Raw genomic sequence first — 22,926 nt, 5'->3', positions numbered from 1 at the left:
CGTTGCTTATATGCGTACCTCCAAACATGGTTGTATGTAAGGACGACGTCAATTTGCTTAATCTCTTTTACAAAATTATAACATTCACAAACTCCAACGATCTTTCTTTAAGAATTTATCGATCTGCTCGCAACTAGCACGAGTTACGAAACCATCAAATTGATTTTTCAGTCCCCTCTCTTTATGGTAAACACCGTTCCAAACCGCTTTATGGCTTTAGACATGCAAGCCGTTTGATACTGGTTACGGCTTTTGTATGTGGATTTATACGATTAGCCCAACCAAAGATTCCAAATTTAGTTTCCATCGATCCTGCACACACACATTCGATTCGCGGCTAAACAAACCATTGATAAACCCCAATCATGATAACATTGCCCCGCCAGCCACGATTAGTGACCAGAAGGGCGCCCGCTTTACAAATAGCGTCTAATGATAAGCCATTTGGTGGTTCCGTTCACTAAGCTCCATCGTTCGGCTATGCTCCCTCGCTAGCGTACAAAGGTGACAACCGTTTATGTTTCAATTATCGGTCAAATGGTCGGACAGAACAGCGTAGCCAGCCGGCCAGCAAGCCAACATAATTGGCTTCCGGTAAGCTCTTGCAAACAAGGGAGGAAACAACGAAACGTGTGAAGAACCCACTACTCGGACGCTCTACTGTTATCATAATGTCAATCCGCAACAAAGCTCAAGCAGCATGAGTCGAACGAAAGTTGATACCCTGACCACATCGACACAACAGGCAACAAAGGCTGACCAGCCATGCCATGTGGTCACATTCCCAGGCTTCCATGGCTCCAGCAAAACACCAGCGCGGATCTGCTGGATAATTGTTCTGTTTACCTAGCATTTGCTTCCGGATATCCGTGCCACAACGGCGAACGGCCACTCGCAATTTCATTGCGTACCGTCAGTCTGGTGGTGGCCTTTTAACAAGTAACAGCGACTACGACGACGCCGGTGACAACGAGATGAGTGCGCGAACGGAAGTGACACCCATCAAGCGGTTAACGACGACGGAGAGGGGGGGCTCGACGACATCTACTGCCGTGGTGGTCCTGGATGGACCGGGCATCATTGGGCACCAACAAGGACCGCTTAACAGGACCGCCAGTCGTGTGATGGAGTGCAGCACTCATGAGGCACTTTGGCCGGTCATTTGCGTTGGCCAAATCTTCTCGCTGATGCCCATTATACGGTACACCGGACCGGATCCGCGTGATGTAACGTTCCGCGTCCGGTCGGTGCGTTTCTGGTACGCCCTGCTTACGCTTCTCCTGCTGCTCACGTTTCTCGCCATGCTAACCATCTACACGGCTAATGGTAGTGGATCATTTGGCATGTCCGCCGCTTGTCAGTATCCGTTCTTCTTCTTCTGTTTCTCGGCCATCGGCCACTTACTTTTATGTGCGAGTGTGTGTGTGTGTGTTTGCTTCTTCTTGCAGCCGCCATCGTGTACTACGCCATCATCGTATTCTTTATGCTGGAGTTAATGATGCTGGCCCGGAACTGGAGCACCATCATGAGCCGATGGTATGAGGATGAGTTGGTGTTCCGAAGTGCACCCTATCTGCCACCGGCCGGTGCGTTACCGCTTAACCGAAAGATCCCGTTGATCGCCTTCGGCATCATCGCGTTGGCCTTTCTCGAGGATACGCTAAACTTCGTATCGGTGTATCAGCTGAACGCGCTGCACATCCGCTATTGTGACCACCGGGACGGGTTCTGGAAGAATTTCTTTCACCGGGAGCATCCATACGTGCTGGCGGCGATCCATGGCTATCATCCGGTCGTCGGTTGGACGATCGAGCTAACGATGCGTGTGGGCAAGTTCACCTGGCACTACGTGGACGTGTTCATCATTTGTCTGGCCGTGTGCCTGCAGCGTCGTTACGTTCAGTACAACGAACGGCTCGAGCGGCTCGGTGGCCAACCACAACCGACCGGTGTTTGGCGCGAGTTACGGTTGCACTTTGTGCGGTTGACCGAACTGGTGCGCTTCCTGGATGGACGCTTCTCACGCCTCATACTGGCCTCCTGTGCGAATAACATGTTCTTCATTACGGTCCAGCTTTTTAACAGCTTCGAGTAAGAATTCCGTGACCGGTCTGCTGCGACCTGAGATGGTCTCCTCTTGAGCTGAGTTCTAATATCCCGTTTCTGCGTGCTCCATTGACAGTCTTAAGCCAACGACCACGACGACGGTCTACTTCTGGTACTCGCTCGTCTTCCTGATGGGCCGATGCTTCCTGATGCTCTTCATCGTGTCTTCGGTGAGCGTGGCGGCCAGTGCGCCCCTCGAGTCACTGCGCCACTTCCCCAGCTCCAACTGGAATCTTGACTTAAAGCGGCTTTGCGATGCAGCGGCTTGTTCCGATAACGCCCTATCCGGTCAGCGTTTTTTCTTCATTCGGCGGCCCCTGATACTAGCGGTAAGTAGTCTGCTGCCGGGGTTCCGTCGTCGGTTTCATCTAGCTGGATCCACCGCGCAAACCTTATCTCCACTCCAAAAAGGAACGGGAATTTACCGACGGCGAGAAGCAGGGGGGGGGGGGGGGGGAGGATTGGCATTAGGTCAGGCAATGTCTTATCGCTCTCCCCAGCACTCTGCTATCGATGTGACGACTTGAAGCAATCGATAAGTGACTCTGCAACTGCTGCAACCGACCACCCTCGAGAACGTGCTGTTTCGAACACAAACGACACCTCTCGACTTTTCGACCTCTGGACACAGACGCAATCCATTACTTATCGTGTTCGTTTATTGTTCTTCTCTTCCTGCCAGATGGCGGGCACTATCATCACCTACGAGCTGGTGCTGCTCGATCAGGTCAAGAAGGTACCGGACAATACGCGGGACTGTACCTTCTAATGCTTCGATTTGACGGGGAGCCCCAGCCCGGTGCCTAATGCTGCTTCTAGTTCTGTGTTGCTGCGCTTACTGATACCTGCCATGATCCTAGTACTCGACGAGTGCCTCGTAGTTTTTGATCGGGATCTCGCTACCACCGTACGGGATGTAGAGCGTCTGGTGGCTCGGATGAATCTTGCCCGGTGTCAACGCACCCATATAGTGAGCCCGGCCCACGTACAGCGCTTCACCGGAGGACGTACGCCCGGCGAGGACGGCATTCGGTGGTACGCTACCGAATCCGGTTGGCACCCAGGAGACGTTTCCGTTGCAGAGGACTTCGAACGAGTGCTTCGGTATCTCCATGCCATTGTGCGACACGTACGCGATCTGTTTGGTGGGCAGCACCTTCGCCGGTAGCTGGTCACCCTCATGGTACGCACGACCGACGTAGATCGGCGAACCGTCCGAGTCATTGCCGGCCAGGATGGCGCCCGGTGGCACCGGAGCATGGGCCGAGCAGTGCTGCCAAGCCGCTGGTGATAGTAGTTTTGGAAAGTGAAGGTCGCAGGATTAGTTTATGCATTGTTGAATTATCAGGAACCTTCGAAAGGCCGTATTGTGTCAGGACTTACAGCGCTGCTGTCCGATTAGGACCTCGTAGTGCTTGAAGCTCTGCTCGGCACCACCGAACGGGATGTATAGACAACCGTGCGACCGATGGATCTTGCCCGGTGTCAGACTGCCCTCGTGGTGCGTACGTCCGATGTGCAACTGCTCACCGGTCGTCGTATGACCTCCCTGTACGGCCCCATCCGGTACGTGTCCATTGGCGCTGTGAACCCAGCTAAAGCCCGATCCGGTCAACACCTGTGAGAATGCATAAACCAATCAGTCAGACAGTACTGCTCCTGGCAACCACCAAGCGCGTTCGCCGCCTCGTACTTCGAACGATGGCTTGAAGACTTCCATTCCGTTGTGCGACACATAGCAGGCCGACTTGGTCGGTAACACCTTGGCCGGTATCAGGTCACCCTCGTGGTACGCTCGGCCGACGTAGATCGGCGATCCATCCTGATCGTTACCGGCATGGACGGCCATCGGCGGAATACCCTGGTGCGAGGTCCATGGAATCCAGTTGAATCCTAAATGGATGGAAAAACCAGAAGACACAGATTTTGGGTTAGCCACAATTCGCATCACATGCCCCTTCACCATCGGAAACCGGTTTGCCAATCGAGATAGGATCATCTAAAACCGGTCCTTTAATGCACTCCCTTCTTCCACCATTGTCTTCGGGGACTATACCTTGTGCCATTATTTGCTTTTGTTCGATGGTCCAAAATTCGCAGAATCAATCGGCTACGCAGAGACAGAACGCGTTCTTCACGACTGGGCGGACGTTAGCAGACTGACTGGTCCGTTGCTACTGCGTGAGTGTGTAATATGGTGGATGGCTTGTGTGTTCTTCGCAGACCGTGAAGTTGATAACGAATTCGCTGGCTGAGACATACGACCACACACACACACACACAAGGAGCCACAGAGAGGAGGAATTGGTTGACCCCCTCCACTCCACTCCATTTCCGATGTGTTGTAAGATTCCATATCGTTTGTCGAGCATGCAGCGGAAAACACCGTGACACAGATGTATGACGTGCACCATTACACCGATGGATGTTTTCAGTACACAGTACAGCGATATCACCTCTGATAACAGCTGAGTCCGAGGGTGAATCAACAATCGGCCCACCCTTTTGGCAAGTGCTAGATAATGGAACAGCGTGAATCACTACTCATGAGGGCTGGAGATGATTGGTGGAATGCAAAATTCTAATGCTGAGTTTTGCAAGGTAGCAGCAACAGCGGCAGCAGCTACCGGTTCTTGGTTGTCCGCAACCAACTGTTCTTGAAAGATTTAAGGCCTGGTCTGAACCCGATTTCATCCTTGAAGTTAATCTATCACAATTTCCAGGAATCGCATTTGGGTTCGGTGGCTTAAATAATAGGTATCTATATCTTGTGCTGACGCTGATTATCTCCATGTAATCCATAATCCCGCTACATTTAACACTAGCAGTAGGAGTCGACCAGACCTTTTTGCACTACGTTGCCCACCCTCGGCATGGCATTCGCTCGGCGGTACCATTTCGATAAGATAGCAGCTAAACAAACATTGTGGTGCAGATGCGTATTCCCAATAACTGCCACCCTTTTGATTTGCGTCTGCCACCCACCCTCGACCGTGGCCGGCAGCAGCATGCCTGTAGTGGTGCAACAATTGTACTTATCAAAACCCTTAGAATGTGTCGTTCCATGCAAAATGATAAACGCCGAGGCTGAATGATGACACCGATGCGAGAGTGTATGTGCAGAAATTCACCACACCACCGGGGGCAGTGGGATGGCTAACGAGTTATCTAGGGGTATTCAACATTCAACGTGGTACCGAAGAGAGAGACGCTCGAGCAACAGACACAAGTAAACCCGACAGAAACCGGTGACGATCGTTCGGTTTAAACGACGATCGTGTTTACGGCCACGTGTTTACTCGGTTTCCAGCACGCAATCGCTTGAGCGCGACGTGGTAGAACCTTAATCGAGTTCAAATTCACAAGAACAAGGGGTTTCGAGATTCGGAGGTAAACTGCGAACATAAATGAGGCAATGAGATCCAAAGGGTGACGTTTTGATTGCGGTTCGAATATTCAGCACCACCGAGATACCTTTTCGTTTGAGAGTACAGAAAATATTTACATGTGAATAAAATAATATGTTCAATGCTAATGTATATATGTTTAAAGTTGCAATACTTTGTTAATATCAACTGGATTAGAAGTGACTTCTTAAGTTGCCATTTTTTTGCTGCATCTAAATTTAAAATATAAATGTTGAAAACATTTAAAATGAATCAACACCTGCTTTGCAAGATAATGATCCGTATACTAATGTGCATTAACTGAACAGGGCATTTAGGCTACAAGAAAATCGAGAGAAGTGCACGCTGAGCGCTAACTTTAGAACAAGATATTAAACTGATCGTACGCTTCAAATGCAAACACAAACGAACACGAAACGAAAGAAGGTGGGGATCGTTCGGTTCAGACGATCGACGATCGTGTCTCCACCACGTGTTTGCTCGGGATCAGCTCGGTTGTGGTGTTCGTTGTTGGGTTGTTTCGGTGTTTCGCGGTGTGGCAAAACCTTGATTGAGTTCAAGTTCACGAGAAACCAGCGCGCGAAGCTGGAGATGCGTGCAACATTGCTTGCAAAGGTGTTAAAGGTGTCTGGCGGCGCGCGATTCGCGGGGAAAATGGCGAGGAAAATTGTGGAAATGAGATGTGAGGAACAATTTTTTGATGAATGTTAAGTCTCGTAAATTTAAGTAGTTGTCATAGTTAATTTGATTTTAATTTAAGATATAAAATATTCAGTGTAGATAAATTTATTATTATTATAGCTCTATGGTCCGTGATCGGTTCAATGAACATGGCACTCATTGAACCGATCAGCGAACATAGAGTCAGATAAAGCAATTAAAAAAGAAAAATAGATGATATCATGGATGGAGCAGATGGAAGTATAATAATAACCTACATCATCATGTATTGTACGATTCTAATTAAAGAAAAGTTTATTTGAAAAATACTGTTTGTAAATGTGATAATACATATATCCGTACATAAGTCTTGTCTAAAAAATGTGGTTGAACTGGCAAATAGAAAGTGAATGAAACACCCATGGAATAATGGTAACTCTTCAACATTCATGCCGGTCACTCTAGCACGTGCGAAATGCAAATGTGAAAAAAACAGCGTCTCAAGAAGCATCTAGAACCACTTGCACCGCAAACCACTCGAAAGCACACATGGTCAAGGCCGACCATCTTTCGGTGCTTCGGTACGTGCTTCAGACAGGGAACTGGCGCGAGATAGAAATCCGCCCAAAAGCCAACAACAAAACGCAGATTGATTGAAGAGCATGGTAAGGACCGCCGCAGACGCCATTGCGACAGATCCGCGGTTCACACTCTCCAACGTACCGGAAAGGTGTCTATCCCTCCCATCCATCCATCCAGCGTCCGCATCTGTGCTTGCTGCTCATTGGTAGTCATTGGCGCGCGGTTCTACGCCACGCGGCGCCGTTTCGCGTGCATCATCGCGCACGCGGCGTGGCACACGAATGTATAAACCATTTTAATTCGCGTCAGCACCGGGTACGACCAACTGGCCAGAGTTCGAGTTTCGCTTCTTTTCTCTTTCCCGCTTTTTATAACGCCAGAGTCAAGACGGCCACAAGGGGTGGACAGCGGAACAATTACCCTAATAGTAGTAGCTGCCAGCCGAGCCCGAGAAGGCTAGCGAAGAGGCTAACGGAACGATGCGATGCGAGCGATGTACGCGCGATCCAGTATACAACACATCATTTCCCTGTAGTGGTAACCTCTGAACTGGGCGACAGTTGAACCCACCTCAAGGCAGTACCAGGAGGGGAGTGGATGCGGTAACGAGGAATTACTAGAATAGGGCCGGTTCCACCGACGAGTCCTTCGACAAGAGCGGTAGGCCGTCATGCAAGCAAGCAAGCAAGCACGTCCAACCACAACCGACCGACCGACCGACCAACCGACCGGTGCGTGCGGTTCTCCGTTGATCTCGCCAAGATCGGCTTCTTCTCGTATATCAACCGCTCGACGCTGATCGACGATCGGCATTCTGTTCTCGACCGTCGTCCTAGGGACAACATCACATTACCGGTGGTAGTAGTAGTTTGTCACGGAGGTGGTTACGATCTGTCGCCATCGATGTTGATTGTTAGACAGTGCTCTAGCTTGAGAGCGTGTGAATGGAATAGTTTGAAGTGGGAATAGACAGCAGATAGTGCGCTCGAAACGAGATTATTAGTCACCGGCATTGTTCGTTCGTTACTAGTGAGTCTGAGTGTTATCTCAAAGAAAGTGTCTCTGCATTGAAAGGTATGTTTGATCTGCAGATCTATAATCGTCTAGTTCTTGATGGAGTTCTTTATCACTGAATCGCGTTGTGTTGATTAAACTATTGCTTTAAAATGGTAGGAAATTGAAGGGTTTCAAATAAGTTTAAGTAATAACATAGGTTTGCACGCTTTATTTATTGCTCTTCGAAGTTATACTTCAACACTCAGTGCTATGTTAGTCTCTATTCATGTCTTCTGACCTTCCTCAACCATATTTCGCGTTCCTTCGGTGCAAAATGATCTTCAAAGGTTAATGCTTGCTCATCGACTTATTGTGATTCCGGATAACAGAATGAACCACCAATCTCAGTTCTACAAACGCCTTCTCTCGGTGACATAGCTGAGCGTGATTTGCACGAAACGTTCGTCTCATAAATCATGTCGTACAAGATCCTCGTTGAAATTCTCGAGCTTGTAACGACACGCTAATGCCAACGCCGCAAGTGCTGCCAGTAACATTGTTCTGGTTCATTGGCTTATAATGTGCTGTTGCTGCAAAGCGGCACATAGTTTCCAACACCTACGTAGAAGGTTGTGGGTTACCGGGTGAGTGCGAGGCCTGCGAAACCTCTATGGACAGGAATAGAACGATTACCTTTCAAACTCAGCCTCAGTGAGTGGATTCCTAAAGCGAAATATAATGACACCTAGCGAGACTTTAGGGGTTCAACCCGCTGGTTGCTGAGAGGATGATTATCATTTCATTTGTCGGGAATTAGCGACCACGAGAAGCGACGCCGGCGCTGGAGTGAGTTGGCCATTTTTGATACCTATTCCTTCGGCGGGACCTCCGCCTAGCCGATGACAGGTGGCATCAGAATGGCGTCAGGCGTTCATCATCTGCTTTATCTGTTTCCATCTCGTGATTCAATTTGCTGATCATCTTCACAGTGCAAACACTGCCGGTACGGAACTGGCTTCCACGGTACCGGCCGCGTAATGATATGCAGAAACCGAGAGACCCACAGGACCGGTGTGTGGACCACTTGAGCAAACCACTTCTTAAACAAATTGTTTAACGTCCTAGGCAACATTTGGAGCTGATGCAATGCGGTACGCACCGACACAAATGGTATCCAAATCCTTGGTTTGGTTTGGGATCGGGGTTTTTTTTATTGGCAACGGCCGAGAGGAGCAAGTTCCTTCTAATTCGCCACTTGCACTAATGGCACTTGGCGCAGGTCTTGCACTCAAGAACGTGCACTTCCGTGTTCCTTGAGTGATGTTTTAGCGACGTCCAAGTACACGCAACTACACACACATATACACGTTAGAGTCCTACCGAATTGGATATCTGCGGATTGCGTCTGCCGCACACCTCGGGGGCCTGATAAAGCAAACAAGTTCAAGGGCTCGGAACGGCTTAGTTCTCTTCCAGCTGTTTTGCGCGGTGACAACGTACGGCGATACTTAACGGTATGGCCATTAACCGCTCGCGAGTTCACGTTGGTGACGACGACGGCGGTGGTCGCGTGAGTAACAAGATGGTCCATTCGGGGAGAGGAAGGGCAGAGAAGACGTACGTTAGGCCATTTTCGTTTGTTTGTCTTGACCATTCCGTGCTCAAGTGTCGCACGGTCAACGATCGTAAAAGCCGTCACTACCGCTACCTGTCGCGGCCGTCGTCGTCGTCATCGTTGATGCTGATGATGATGATGTTGTCGCGGGACAATTCCACACCGAACCGCCACGCCACACACCTGTCACACCGGTTTCGGCAGTTGGCACTTCTCTCGGAACTTCAATGAACGCCGGCCATGATCGTGGCGCCGGTTATCCAAGGTGGTCAAGGTCGCGCTTTCCATCTCGCGAGCCCTTTTCATGAGACAGCCAGGACTCGAACGCAGTGATTAAGGGTGCCCGCAGAGGCGAGAGTGGATAATTCGCAAGGTGAGGGTTAAAGGTTGCGCGCAGGGCTACCTGGGCATGTTTACGCGAAAACGGATCGTTATGACGGTTGGTGGCGCAGTCGTCAGGGCAGGAAGGGCATACGGAAGGTCAGCTGATAGTTTTATCTGGCCTACTGATACAGTTGTCGGAACTGACGGTGGATCTGATTAACTTGTTTCCCATGACCTGCTGGATGTGGAAGGCTGTATGTCACAGTGTATCAAGCTTGGGAGATTCAAAACTGAACCGTAGATCTCCCTTTTTCGGGGCGAGAAATGAAAAAACTATTACAAAGAAGCTATGAAACTAGATAAACGAATAAACCAAAACAAAAGCCATACAATGATATCTAACAAATAAGGTAGTAAAACCAGTTTAGTAGTCCTTAAACAGGAAGTAGTCGTGTGATATAGGCTAAAGCACGCAATGAATATAGCTTTGGAATGTTTGCTCAAGCGCCATCAAATATATGAAAGACACTCCGGGAGGGAAAAGGGAAAATCAGTTTATTCATCTCGTACGTTAGAAGTACAGACGCAAAACATTATTAGCTTAAAAGCAATGTGTGATACATTGGCCTAAGCAATCTTTATCTTTCGTATCAGATCACACGTTGGATATCAGCCGCGTGAGGAAACAATCATTTTGTCACCTTGCGCTCCTCGGGCAGTCATCTCGCTGCCGATACCAAACCTCCATCATTAACATGTGCATGCTAATGTATGATGGTCCGGTCCGGTGCGGTGCGATGCTGTGCGCAGATCACTTCCTGCTTGTGCGCACACGATCGCACCGGAAGGCACGAGTTATGCCAAAAATGTGTGATATTTTCAGGTAGCGTGACGCTACAATTGGCCAATTGTGCGAGTCCATTCGCGAGGTACAGAGAGTCGCAGTCCCCGCTGTCAATGGCTGGTTAGAATTATAAGGTTTTTGTTTGTTGCTACCGCATTGGATAATAAAACCTCAACCTTGACCAAAGGTTAGATCGACGGTACTGCAATTAATTGGAAAATGCGCGCGTACGCCTTTGGTTACGTCTTGCTGAGATAAGTGCAACCGTGACCGTGATCCGCGCGACGTACACAACGTACTGGAGGCTCCATGAATGGATTTCGAATTCAAATCGATTCGCGGTACCCGTTGACCACTCACCTTCGTTGCGCCATCTCGACAGGGTGCCAAACCCAAATTACTGGTGCTGATCCGTTGTGTAATCTAGAAAAGAAAACTTTGTTTGCAAGCGTGCGAGCTTCGCAGCAACCGGAACTTGCTCCTGCACATCAAGGACTGCGGAAATGGCTTTAACAATTGCTCGATCGATCGATCGATCGATCGATCGGTCGATAGGTGAATCCGTTTAGCGACCTCGAGAGGGCAAACGAGACGCTAAATAGTTCGCCGGTAACGATTGATCGTAAACTGTCCAGTCGCTTAGCAGTCGCATCACAGGCTCGCATCGTGGCTGGAGAGTCATGGCTGCTGCGACGACGTGCTGTTGGTAGCAAGAGCAGACACCATCGTGATCGCAAACCCGGTGTGTGCCTAACGGTTTAGATGATTAACGTCGTGAACCGGCTTATTACAGTTCCTGCCTATGCTTCTCCCTAACAAACAAATCATGAACACCTTGGCGAGGAAGATGCGATGCACCCGGCGATAGCTGATTTCCTTGGAAATCGTTCATCGTTGCCAGTAGGTTATCCGGTAAGTCCGGAGCAATAGGACAGTAGCAATGATGTGCGCTTTAAACATATTCACGAACAACGCCACTACGGTGACACAATTAGTGTATAAAGTCGTCGAGTCTAGTTGTCCAAAGTTGCCTCGTACATTTAACTTATACACAAAAACCAGTTTACAGCTAGCAAGGTATCTCTTGCTTACGTCAAATCTAATCGGAACGAGAAGAAAGAAAGAACGATTTTATTTCGAGAAACCCCTGCAGATATTAGGAATGAAACGCGCCCCTTCCGTTCCCGGGAATGTGTGAAATCTTCGATTGATTCTGACGTCAAAATGTGAGACTTGGAGTGGGTTTGCGTCAGCATCCTTATCATACCATCTTAAGAACTTGTTGTGGCGCCGTTAAGAGCACGCAATTTGACAACTTTAAGCGGTTCATCCCTGCGAAGCCATCTCTTTAGCGTTCGATGGTTCCCACATCACTTTGCATCCAGGAACGCAACAATATTTCCGTCGGTCGTCGGACGGCGATTAGAAATTTAAATCTCATCTATTTGCCGACCGAGTGAGCTGGCATAATTCGACAACCCTTGGACCCAATAACCAGCGAGCTCATAAGCAAATATCCTCTTCTACGACAATGTCGGATATGGTTGTAGTTAACTTCCCCGGTAGGACAGGGCGGGTTCAGTTCCGTGGATTAGCAACACCAACATCGTCACTTCGGTCTGATGAGGAACGTCAGGATTGTTTGTTTGTCAACTTCCCGTGCCTCACCAGGAAAGGCTCAGAATCAGTGTCCGCTAGTCGGCTAGAATTCAGAATGAACCATCCATCGTCAACGCTGGCAAGCCTCCGTATGCAACGTATGCTCTGGTCTACGCTACCGAACCCACCCGGGAGTTGATGATTTATAGCCGACACACCAGCATACGCTCACGGTAGTTGGCATTCAAGAGGACGAGCCCGGGCGAGGCGTACCACCACACGTCTACCGGTTCCACTGGGCGGCGCACTGTGGGATGCGAGCGTCGGAAATCTCTTCATTCCTGTGCGACACCCATGTCCAGGTTTTGGGGAAAATCCGTTCCAACCCACCACCATCCAAGGAGTGGTAGCCACTCTGCGGCAGGAGGCCGCTGGGGGGTTACGAAAGGGATTTATGATTTCATAAACACCGTACATTATTAATGGAAATTGTGGAGCAAACCGGTGTTCGCGGCTGCAGATGCACGTGTACCGAGAGGCCACAATAGCCCTGCCAAGGGGTTGCGTGAAATATCGCTTTGATATGAGCAGTAAACAATCATCAAGAAGGCCTTGCTAGGTCGTCTGGTATGCATAGTGCTATGGTGGTTACTACCTTAAGGCCAAGTGCACCGACCAGCAGCACCCAGCAGCGGGCGGAGCTGAGACCGTTGTCAACCACCGATATCCGGTTTTGGTATGGGATGTAAAACCGCTTGGACTGCGAATGTGGTTCAAAGCCATCGGTCATGGTGTTGGCGTGGATTGAATCGTTTCTAGAACAACAATGGTACAGGTGCTTTATGTATTTGATGCCCTAAATTGCATGGGTTTTTCATTTATGCTTTTTATGCATTTGATGCCCCAGGGGTCAGTAGAGATGGAAATCGAAGATTCCCTCAACAGTTCACTCGCGGCCGTCTGGTTTGTGTGCGAAACATATCAGATGGCTGCAAAAGGCCAGCAAGAGTGACGTCAAACTCGGTGACGATGTAAAGCCAAGAAGGTAACAAACCTAGAATTAACTCCTCGTGGAGAGCAGTCCCTTTGTTGAATGCTTCGGTGCAGTTCCTTACCGCAAGCTTGACACTGTACTAGAGTAGAGTAGCTCAAGCAGCGATTAGCCAAAGGTCTTCTGATATGTACGCTTACTATGAACGGTAGGCCATGATCTTGACACACACAAATACTAACGATAGGGGGGGGGGGGAGAGAGAGAGAGAGAGAGACAGAGTGAAATAGAGAAACGAGGATAGCAGGGATGTAAATAATATTAGAAGCCCGCTGTAGCGCAAGTTTGCAATCAAGTGAAACCAAGCTAATCGATTGTGAGAGGCTCGTGCACTCGGCGCAGTAGATTTGCATGCAGCGTGACGTGGGTTTGTGGTTTTTGGTGGCTAGAGTAGGGAGGAGGACACACCCAGCTTCCATTAACGGTAAGATGGTTGGAGTACAACATCTTGTGAGTTCAATAGAAGGATCTTTGCTTGTTAAACATTTTCAACAATCGCAAAAACAACTATGTTTAACTACAATGTGCACCCTTACGTACTCTCTGTACGAACTTATCCACCAACTCTCTCGTTATCCACGCTCTGGCCCTGACCTTGCCCAGAGAGAAATGAAAAGAAACTGAAGCAATCCGGTCCGCTGGAAAACAAAGCGTAATGAAGGCGTCATAAAGGCGAAGAACTAGCATGCCCTCTGACTTGCCGCTGTCTGACCTCATACGGCGCATGTCCGAACACGACCCAATGTCAGCCAATAACTTGCAATGCAAGAAACATTTAATGCTCACCGGTAAACCATTTCTTTCGCCCTCCCTCGTTCCCTCCGCGTAATGATGATAAATCGTGCGACACAGCAGCACAATGAAGGGATAGGTAATGGTGCACCGCATGGGTTCATTGCGGAAACAATGGCATCATGGTGGCATCTTCGGATGACGATCTTCAGTGTTTCCGGATTCTTTCTCCCTGCTGCCGGAAGCGTGTAGTGGAAGACCTTTCGAACACGGCCTCTCGTTGGCATGCCGACTTTCCATAATAGCGAGATACGTCTTCGATTAATCGACATTATTTTCATCAAGCTTTGGCTTTCGAGCGTACCAGGGTTGAAGGGAGAGCACGCTGAAGATGATGTATGTTATAGGAAGCGTGGCCTGGGCACGTCTGCACGATAGCATTGACCGAATACGCAAAGTTTGATGACAGCGTGCAGGGCGAAGGTCAGTTTGAGGCACACCTTTAAAGAGAACCATTGGTTTATTGGACCATTGGATATTTAAGGAACATTGGTTTATACACATTGGCCAAACGGGTTCTCATATAGAGTTCTTCACACACTCTAGCCATTAAAGATTGGAATTTAAAATAGCATACAGGTGGTATGGCAAAAGGCGAAGCGTCTACACCTGCTACATCCAACCAGATGCAACAACCAGGCAAGTGAATAATTCAGCAAACTAAAGCGAAACAAAGAGCTCATATCCATTCAGGCCTCAATAGTGAAGGAAATGATCGCAGTAAGCAAAAAAAAAAGATAATACGGCCTCCCATCGGGGTAATCACATTATCATCGCTAGCCAGTTCGTCCTTGAAGCAACAACAGTTATAGCCGACGGAGAAATCCGGTCCGTTGTAGGGGTCACGACACTTTTGCCAAGTTTTGTTTCTTTTGCTTCGCCCTCTTTTACGGGTTTCTTCACCATCCGCTCTTGGCGATCGCATAGGTGTAGCGTATCCCTAGCAACCGTGGCGGCACGATGGCATGCAATTGATGCGTTAATCATTGCGCGTACAATGAAATGGCATGGTATGGGGCGGAGAGATGCAGTTGCCACTGACGTGGTGGTATCGTACGGATCGTGTAGAAACTTTCAGCAGCTCCGCCCTGGTGCAGGAATCTGGAAGTCGATCCTACTATAGCAACACTATTTATCCGATCCGACGGTGATCTTCACACCCGAGCGACATTGAACCCAGCCAGACGGGGCCAGTGGCTTTTGTAAATCTCACAAAATGTGTCAGATTTGGCATGGCGTACCAGAGACCGCGACATCTGGACTCTTCGTGGTCAGCATTTCGAGGGCGCACATGGCATGGCACGGAATCGATTAGAACCGTGCCGAGGGCCCCGCCAATTGTTCAGTATGTACTCCAGTGACAACCGGTGTTCCGCCGGAGTGTTTGCTTTCCGAAACAACATCTCGTCTTACCATTCCGTTTGGGTAGCCGTGTTTGACGTGCGGCATGAGAAGAATTAATTTTGCTCGCCCAACTACCGGTTGCGGCAAAAGCCCATGCAAACGGTCCATTCGTCCGTCCGAGGGCTGGTGGGCTTGGCATTTAATCGTTGCCGCGTAGCGTATTTCACGTCACGATCACACAGCATATCTGGCCGAAGAGAGAAAGAGACGAAGAGTGGACGGAAGATTCTACGAGGTCAATGATGATTAAGGGTGATGATAGCGCCGTTACGGCTCGTTTGGCGATGCATACACGCAATCGCAGCGATTCCAGCTCCACTCTCCCTCGCCGATTACGGATTAGATGATTGAAACAGAATTAATATTCTCACTACTGTTCCAACAGTACACCGCGAAAGTCGTGCCAATCTGCATAACTGTGCTGACAAAGAGCACACTCTGGGTTGAAATATTTGCATTCATAATGCTGGATGGTACGCGTTTTCTCCTGTGATTCGGTTAAAATGTACTCGTTTCGTTTGCAGGAAATTCGGAGGATTGAATTGGAATGTAACGGCATTAGCATAACTTATTAGGAAGGGGATTTATTCTAGGAATTTTAAAACCCTAGCACAGGAATGTTGAGACTGCTAGCCATTCATGCTATCTGATGTTATTATACAATGAGAATAATATAAAAGAAAAATAAATGAGAAGGAGATAAGCAAATCGCAGCCTGCTGTGAGAAAATCAAAACTAAATGTTCAAAACATAAAGAAAGATTGACTATCAACATCCGTGTTGCCGTAGAGTGAGAACTTAATTCACTCCTGGTATGGCGCTTCGCCTTATTGCTTCGATTATCTATTACCTGCGACACGCCAAACAATTAGGATTCTTGTCCGAAGAATTTGATCCGACACCAAACTGTCACTGGATGATTAATTAAACGTGACGTGTTTTAAACTCTTAGCTAACCTTTGCAAATAAGGCGCCATTCCTTAATCGTCGTAGTAAATGGTACCGTGTTTGTGATGGCGGGCAACCTTCCCGTTGGCCGGGATATTGCTGTGCAAATAAGTTTCTCACGAACAGATTAACCACAACTGTAACCTGGACTTGATTTCTAAATACCAAAAAAACGGCAAGTGTTCTCAAGGCCAATCTACAAAACAAAACAAGACAAGAAAAAATATACAGTCACATTCTCCACTCGCCTTTACTTCGGATTATCGTTTGCGCCAGCAGACCTCTGTAATGTACCGACTTCCTACTTGTCGCTCACCGGACGGATAGCGCGCAAGATTTGGCAACAGCAAGCGCCTAGCCAGCGTGTGAGCCAGCGTGTGAGTAACTGGTATTGTCAACCTGTTACCGATAACTGAACGACATTCTAGAACGACCGTTTCATATTAGTGATTTCCGCCTAATCAACGTCACGCTGGTTGAGCCAGACACGGGCCTGGCACTTTTACGATGGACGCACCGTTATTGCGTTACTTTGATTGAGATAAACGAAAAAGCTTGCGAACAATCGCTTGCGAACAATCGCTTGCGAAACACTATACGGGAACGTTGATTCTACACTGGGTCACACAACACACCGCGATATCGATCAGTTTGCACTGCAACTTTCACGTTTCTACGATTCACTCTCTTAGATTTAGCACCATATCACGCCAATCATTGCCAACCGCTTCTTATGCACCTCCACCATGGCGTCTGCACTTACACTCACTGCGGGGCTGCTGGTGTTGCTATTCGCCATCATTCAACCGTGCGAGGGGCAGGCACAGATCACGGCACTGGATTCTCCTTTTCTCACCAGCAAGTATCGGAAGCTGCGGGAACTCATGTTTAACTTTATTGGCCCAACGGGCAACAATAAGAACAAGTTCCTGGTCAATCTCAAGAAGGGGGTAAGTATTCTAGGTGCGTGTACCGAGAGCGTGTACGGTACGCATTGTCGCCTCGATTTATCATCTTTTACAGAAACTGCAGCGTCAGTTCAGTGCGGAAGATCCATTCTTCTGCAACACAACGGGTATGCGTAGCCCGACCGTGCCATCCTCAGTAGACGAGCTACGCCCGGGCGACATCGACATTATCGGTGCAATTGGGGACTCGCTGACGGCGGGTAATGGTGCAATGGCCACCAACATGCTGGAGGTACTGATCGAGAACAAGGGGCTCTCGTGGAGCATCGGTGGTCAGGGTACATGGCGTCAGTACTTAACGCTACCGAACATATTGAAGGAGTACAATCCGAAGCTGTACGGTTATCCGACCACCGATGGGCTGTCGTCGAAAAAGTCTGCACTGTAAGTCCCTGGCATCCCTACATTCCTATGCCTTCTATTTAATCACGATTCGTCATACTTCTTTCTGTGCGCTCAGATTCAATGCCGCCGAAGGAGGCGCGATGTCACAGGACATACCGTACCAGGCGCGCAACCTCGTCAAACGGATGCTCTCCGATCGTAACGTGGACATTGCGAAACACTGGAAGATGATTACGCTGATGATCGGGGGCAATGATTTCTGTGCCGAGATCTGCTACATGGCCACGCCCGAAAAGATACTAGAGTACCACGAGAAGAACATCGTCAGTGCGCTGCGCACATTTCGCGATTATCTGCCTCGAACATTCGTTAATCTAGCCGCCAGTCCCAGTGAGTACCAGCGGTAGACGCTATGTATTATGTTCGTCTCATGATCCCTCATCATCACCACTTTCAACTTCTTGTAGAGGTCGACCTGTTGGCTCGATTCAAGAACAAACCGCAGGAGTGCGTCTCCATGCACCGGATCGAGTGTCCCTGTTTGCTGGCCTCGCGCTTTCGCAAGCAACGCAAGCGCTTTATTAAGCTGATCGATGACTGGAACATGCTGCAGATGGAGATCGTCGGGCGACCGGAATTTCACAGCAAACCCGACTTCACCGTCGTCTATCAACCGTTCGTGATGAATCTCACTTTTCCCGAGACACCGAACGGTGATACGGACTTCACCTACATGTCGCTAGACTGTTTCCATCTCAGCCAGAAGGGATACGCGCTGGCCTCAAATGCGCTATGGAATAATATTCTGGAACCGGTTGGCAGTAAGTCGATGAGCTGGGAGCGTGAGTTTGAGCTGTTCCGGTGTCCCAGCGATACCATGCCCTTCCTTCGCACACCCGGAAACAGCTGAACAGTAAACGGTGTCTGTTTCCTCGGGTGCGAGAAACTGGCCAGTTTGGATTCGTGGTCGAAGCCCAAGCCAGAATCGAATTGTGATATCAAAACCGTTAGCATTAAGTCATCCAACCAGCTGCTTTTCATACACGGTTAAGGCTATCCCGTGCTTTGCAAACTGTATCTGGACACACACGCCTGATTACTGCCTTTACAATACAAACGAACCATTTACAACAGAATGGTTTTATAAATTGCCTTTCCAATGCTTATCCTTGAGCTTATCACTGGAGGCACTGCAACGCAACGCAACGCAGTACGTAAGTAAGGCACGTCCGAAATGACGACACTTCCAGGGCTACCGAACTCCGATGCTAAGTTGTCTGCTTCCTGCACATCCCAAACGCTTGCAGTTAGATTAATGTTTAATGACACTCTGGCACAGACCGATTTTTCGCGACGCGCACTACGACAGTTTCATTTCACAGCTTTTTATCATATTCGCTACACTGCACACGCCTGTAATGGTTGATAGATAGATGTGCAGTATCATTGGCGGACCATATGCTGTAATTATAGAATGCTTTTCAGTTGATTTGAATAGATCATTGGTTCTCTTTGTCCAACGGAAAGTGATAAAATGATGGCGATTACGCTGTTGGCATTACTGATGGCGCTGCTCGTCGGTGATCGCATGATAAGCTATGCCCAAGAAGAAGTAACGGTACTGGATTCTCCGCCACTACTGGAACTATATCGGGGATTACATCAATTGCTATTCAATTTCGTTGAACCTAACAGTGAAGACACTACCCGTCTTGCACGTGCCCGAACGTTAGGGGTAGGTACCGGTTGGTTGGTTCCGTCATTTTTTGATTAATCGTCGATTCACTTATCCCACTAGAAGATACAAACCCCGATCCCGAAAAAGCAAGAATTCCCATGCTTCAGAGATGGTATGCGTAGCACACAGGTCCCAACGTCGGTACACGAGCTACGTCCTGGCGATATCGACGTGATAGCTGCCATCGGCGACTCCCTCACAGCGGGAACAGGTGTACTAGCGACCGGAATATTGGACCTGATAATTGAAAATCGTGGCCTCTCGTGGAGCATAGGTGGCCAGGGTACGTGGCGTGAATATCTGACTATTCCCAACATACTCAAGGAGTTCAATCCAAAGCTGAGTGGATATGCTTCAGCTGATAGCCTGTCGAACAATAAGACATCGAGGTACCTCAACGAAACATCAGGCTTCGTTATCAGAAACGACTAACTTCCATTTTCTCACACATCCTCTGTCCAGATTCGATGTGGCCGAGATAGGTGGCATGAGTGCGGATTTGCCCCACCAGGCCCGGAACCTCATCAAACGGATGCTAACCGATCACACGGTCGACATTAAGAACCACTGGAAGCTAGTGACGATTTTCATCGGTCATAACGATTTCTGTAGTCGACTATGCTACCTGCCCAACCCGGAGAAGGCTCTACACTATCACGAACAGAATCTAATCGAAACACTTCGATTGCTAAAGAAGTATCTGCCCAGGACCATGGTCAACATTGTGTCTCCAATTAGTGAGTGTTTTCTCCTTCCACTGCTCACCGATCATTCCAAGTAATCAATTGCATAACCTTCTCCAACAGATGTCAACGTTTTAAGGACCTTTCGGCCCCTACCACCTGAATGTGTATCAACTCAGCTGTTTGAGTGTTCCTGTATTTTTGGCACACGGTTTCAAGTACTCCAGCCTCGCCTAAACCGCATTATAGATGATTGGAACCGGGTTCAAATGCGTGTAGCGGAGCGGCCAGAGTTTCAAAATGCAACAGACTTCACCGTAAACTATCAACCATTTGCCGAGCAGCTCGTGTTACCAACGCTTCCAGACGGTAGCACTGATGCGGGTCTCGCATCAGTCGATTGTTTCCATCTTAGTCAACGAGGCCACGCAATCATGGCAAATAGCTATTGGAACAACATGATCGAGGTGGTGGGCAACAAGAGCGGTACGCTGCAACGAGAGTTTCAAAGGTTTAACTGTCCGACAACGGCTCGACCGTATTTAGCAACGCACGTCAACAGTTTACGCGGTCGCTAAAAGCTATTGACATTCTTCATAGGAGTATCAGTTTATCGGTTATTAGGAATTAATTTTAAAATATTATAATTATCAATTTACATGAGATGGTTATTTCGAAACTATGCAAACACCTCTTTGGTGGGAATTACAGATAACTGGGTCTATTTAAATGTTGATAGTATAATGGCCAAATCGACAAAAACGTTGATTCGAAATCTGTATTTTGGATATGTGTCAAACGTTATCAAGCTTTCTGGAGTGGAACCCCTTTGAACATAAAACGATCGTAGAAACCAACTTTCATCAGCGGTTTATAGTCCAACCTGTTTACGGTTCACCTACGGCATTACGGTTACACCAACTTTTTTCTGTTTTACCTTACATTTCCGGATATGGTTAAGATTATGAGGATCGAGCTGAATAATTTCTAACTCTTCTACTCATTCCAACGCATTTTCTTCTGCCGGGATTATAAGCTGAGCTTCAGTGTTCAGTTTGGTCAGTGGTGCTACCGGTACCGTAAACTTGAATATCACATTCTCAGCTTGAGTATTTTCGATTCGTTTATCCGAACAAGCATCCAGTTGGGCTCCTGTTCCAAACACGAAACGCTGTCAATGAACTTTATCTCGCAGCCAGGTGTGACAAAAATAAAACCAGCGGAGTATCCCTGAAATTGTAGGAAGTTAAGGCAAGTGAAGAGAAGGAGAGTAAAGCATAGGACGGAGTATCACCTCTCTCAGTGTTTCTTGCCCCCATGACGTAAACCCTTCTCTACTGAAGGTCGTCTACCGCCCGTCGGCCAAATTCTACGCGATTACAGTGAAAGGCACGAATGTTTTCCCATTTTCGAGCTAGAACAGAGCTGTCTTGTCCAAAATATTCCATATAAGCAATTCCCACTCCTGTCCGGTGATACCTGACCTGGCGATTGAACAGATTTTTCATTTCATGCGAAAATGCGATGAACCAGCGACAACTATTTATTCTCAACCCTTGGCACACTACCTTCCCTTTGTCAATCCTCCCTGAGTTATTGTTTCCAACTCACTTCTAAATTAAAATTGTTTTGAATTGTATAGTGTAAAGCTTAAAGATTCTTATGTAACCACCACTGTATTTCTTCCATCACACGATTGTCACACACGATATACGACTGAACATTGGATTCACTTTACACCACCTTGCTGCTAGTCTATTGCCTTTTGCCTGATCACCATATTATTCATCCTTTTGATTCCTATAGGTTACTTTATTCACATCCATACAATCAGACAATACAAGATCAACTGCTGCTGCAGTGGTGATGTACGTAGCTTATAATCATTGAATTCTATCCAAAATACATTTGCGCCGCTCACGTGAAGGCCGCGAAAGTATCATACCGATCATACTACTAGGAGCTCGGTCCTTCTCGGTTCTTGGAAACATGACACAATTGATGGGACAACTAAGAACCGGTTCAGCGAGTAAGCAGCTGATATACCTCCTACTTATATCTGACCAATATTCTCGAACCTCCGTTTCGAACTTGAAATTTCTGCCTAGTCAAGGCTACTCTGGATGAGTTTGCGTAGATTAACTTCTGTACTTTTTTGATGCATTCTCGCTTATTCATTACTTATCTAAAGCACCACGGTATGGTATGCAATCAAACAAATGCCAATTGGATCATAAATACCGATAAACTTGTAGAATTGATTAGCACTTAGATCCGACGATACACATCAGAATAGGGTTACTGCATCATTCCGTTATTGAGTGAACCAAATTTCGATTAGTTTGCAATGCAACTTTAACGTTTCTACAGTTTACTTCTTTAGATTAACCACCAAATCACGCCAATCATCGTCAAGCGTTTCTAAAGCAACTCCACCATAGCATCTGCACCTACGTTTTTACTCACTGCGCTTGCTACTATTCGCCTCCATCCAACTGTGTACCAGGCACAGATCACAATGCTGGATTCTCCTCTCGTCACCAGCTAGTACCGGAAGCAATGCGAACATTTTTTTTTTAATTTTTGGTCTGATGAGCAACACGAAGAACAAGTTCCAGGTGAATCTGAAGAAGGAGGGATAAAAGTACACTAGGCGCACTTGCAGGGTGAAACAGGTTCACATTCTCTTGTGCGGAAACATTCGGGCTAGCATATATTCACCGTGTATCCTCGCATTCACTGCACCGTGAAGGACATGCACGTAAAGCTATAAAAGTAGATGTGCAGTGCAGTCGGTAGAACATTCAGTGTCCTGCTGTAATACTAGCGGTGCAAGACTAGCGGTGAAACGCTTGATAGTTGAT

The 22,926-nt window shown here is 47.9% G+C and overlaps 3 protein-coding genes across 5 annotated transcripts; 2 read left to right on the top strand and 1 right to left on the bottom strand.

Moving 5' to 3' along the window:
• The first annotated feature begins 974 nt into the window (after positions 1–974).
• LOC125955589 (gustatory receptor for sugar taste 64b-like) lies at positions 975–2,875 on the top strand. The gene is made up of 4 exons (XM_049686727.1): positions 975–1,356; positions 1,449–2,091; positions 2,183–2,435; positions 2,789–2,875. Exons 1-4 carry the CDS (start codon positions 975–977, stop codon positions 2,873–2,875), a joined length of 1,365 nt encoding a protein of 454 aa, XP_049542684.1.
• On the bottom strand, positions 2,822–4,295 carry LOC125957344 (uncharacterized). Its single transcript, XM_049689991.1, has 4 exons — positions 4,163–4,295; positions 3,800–3,999; positions 3,490–3,724; positions 2,822–3,390 (listed from the first exon to the last, which is right to left on the bottom strand). Exons 1-4 carry the CDS (start codon positions 4,170–4,172, stop codon positions 2,963–2,965), a joined length of 873 nt encoding a protein of 290 aa, XP_049545948.1. The 5' UTR covers positions 4,173–4,295; the 3' UTR covers positions 2,822–2,962.
• A 3,283-nt stretch (positions 4,296–7,578) lies between these two features.
• Positions 7,579–21,015, top strand: LOC125957336 (phospholipase B1, membrane-associated-like). Of its 3 annotated transcripts, none has more exons than XM_049689980.1 (5): positions 7,579–7,829; positions 19,169–19,376; positions 19,443–19,768; positions 19,842–20,116; positions 20,186–21,015. In XM_049689980.1, the coding sequence occupies exons 2-5, from the start codon at positions 19,176–19,178 to the stop codon at positions 20,638–20,640; spliced, it is 1,257 nt and encodes a 418-aa protein (XP_049545937.1). In that variant the 5' UTR covers positions 7,579–7,829; positions 19,169–19,175; the 3' UTR covers positions 20,641–21,015. The 3 variants fall into 3 exon arrangements, with proteins under 3 accessions (XP_049545937.1, XP_049545936.1, XP_049545938.1); XM_049689979.1 differs by having other exon boundaries at positions 19,440–19,768; XM_049689981.1 differs by lacking the exons at positions 19,169–19,376; positions 19,443–19,768; positions 19,842–20,116; positions 20,186–21,015 and adding exons at positions 17,021–17,278; positions 17,352–17,680; positions 17,757–18,031; positions 18,109–18,788.
• Positions 21,016–22,926: the final 1,911 nt, after the last annotated feature.

Source organism: Anopheles darlingi, chromosome 3 (assembly GCF_943734745.1).
Source record: "Anopheles darlingi chromosome 3, idAnoDarlMG_H_01, whole genome shotgun sequence".
Classification (NCBI taxonomy): domain Eukaryota; kingdom Metazoa; phylum Arthropoda; class Insecta; order Diptera; family Culicidae; genus Anopheles; species Anopheles darlingi.
Note: the sequence above shows the minus strand (reverse complement) of the source record. Positions and strands in the feature narration are given on the sequence as shown.

Excerpts from the sequence above, each read along its gene's own strand:
- LOC125955589 (XM_049686727.1), top strand. The coding sequence starts at position 975 with ATGAGTGCGCGAACGGAAGTGACACCCATCAAGCGGTTAACGACGACG. Across the intron at positions 2,092-2,182 it reads CAGCTTTTTAACAGCTTCGA|TCTTAAGCCAACGACCACGA; the intron begins GTAAGAATTCCG and ends CTCCATTGACAG. Across the intron at positions 2,436-2,788 it reads GGCGGCCCCTGATACTAGCG|ATGGCGGGCACTATCATCAC; the intron begins GTAAGTAGTCTG and ends TCTTCCTGCCAG.
- LOC125957344 (XM_049689991.1), bottom strand. Across the intron at positions 3,725-3,799 it reads TCTTCAAGCCATCGTTCGAA|GTGTTGACCGGATCGGGCTT; the intron begins GTACGAGGCGGC and ends GCATTCTCACAG. Across the intron at positions 3,391-3,489 it reads CCTAATCGGACAGCAGCGCT|CGGCTTGGCAGCACTGCTCG; the intron begins GTAAGTCCTGAC and ends TACTATCACCAG.
- LOC125957336 (XM_049689979.1), top strand. The coding sequence starts at position 19,176 with ATGATGGCGATTACGCTGTTGGCATTACTGATGGCGCTGCTCGTCGGT. Across the intron at positions 19,377-19,439 it reads CACGTGCCCGAACGTTAGGG|AAGATACAAACCCCGATCCC; the intron begins GTAGGTACCGGT and ends TTATCCCACTAG. Across the intron at positions 19,769-19,841 it reads TCGAACAATAAGACATCGAG|ATTCGATGTGGCCGAGATAG; the intron begins GTACCTCAACGA and ends TCCTCTGTCCAG.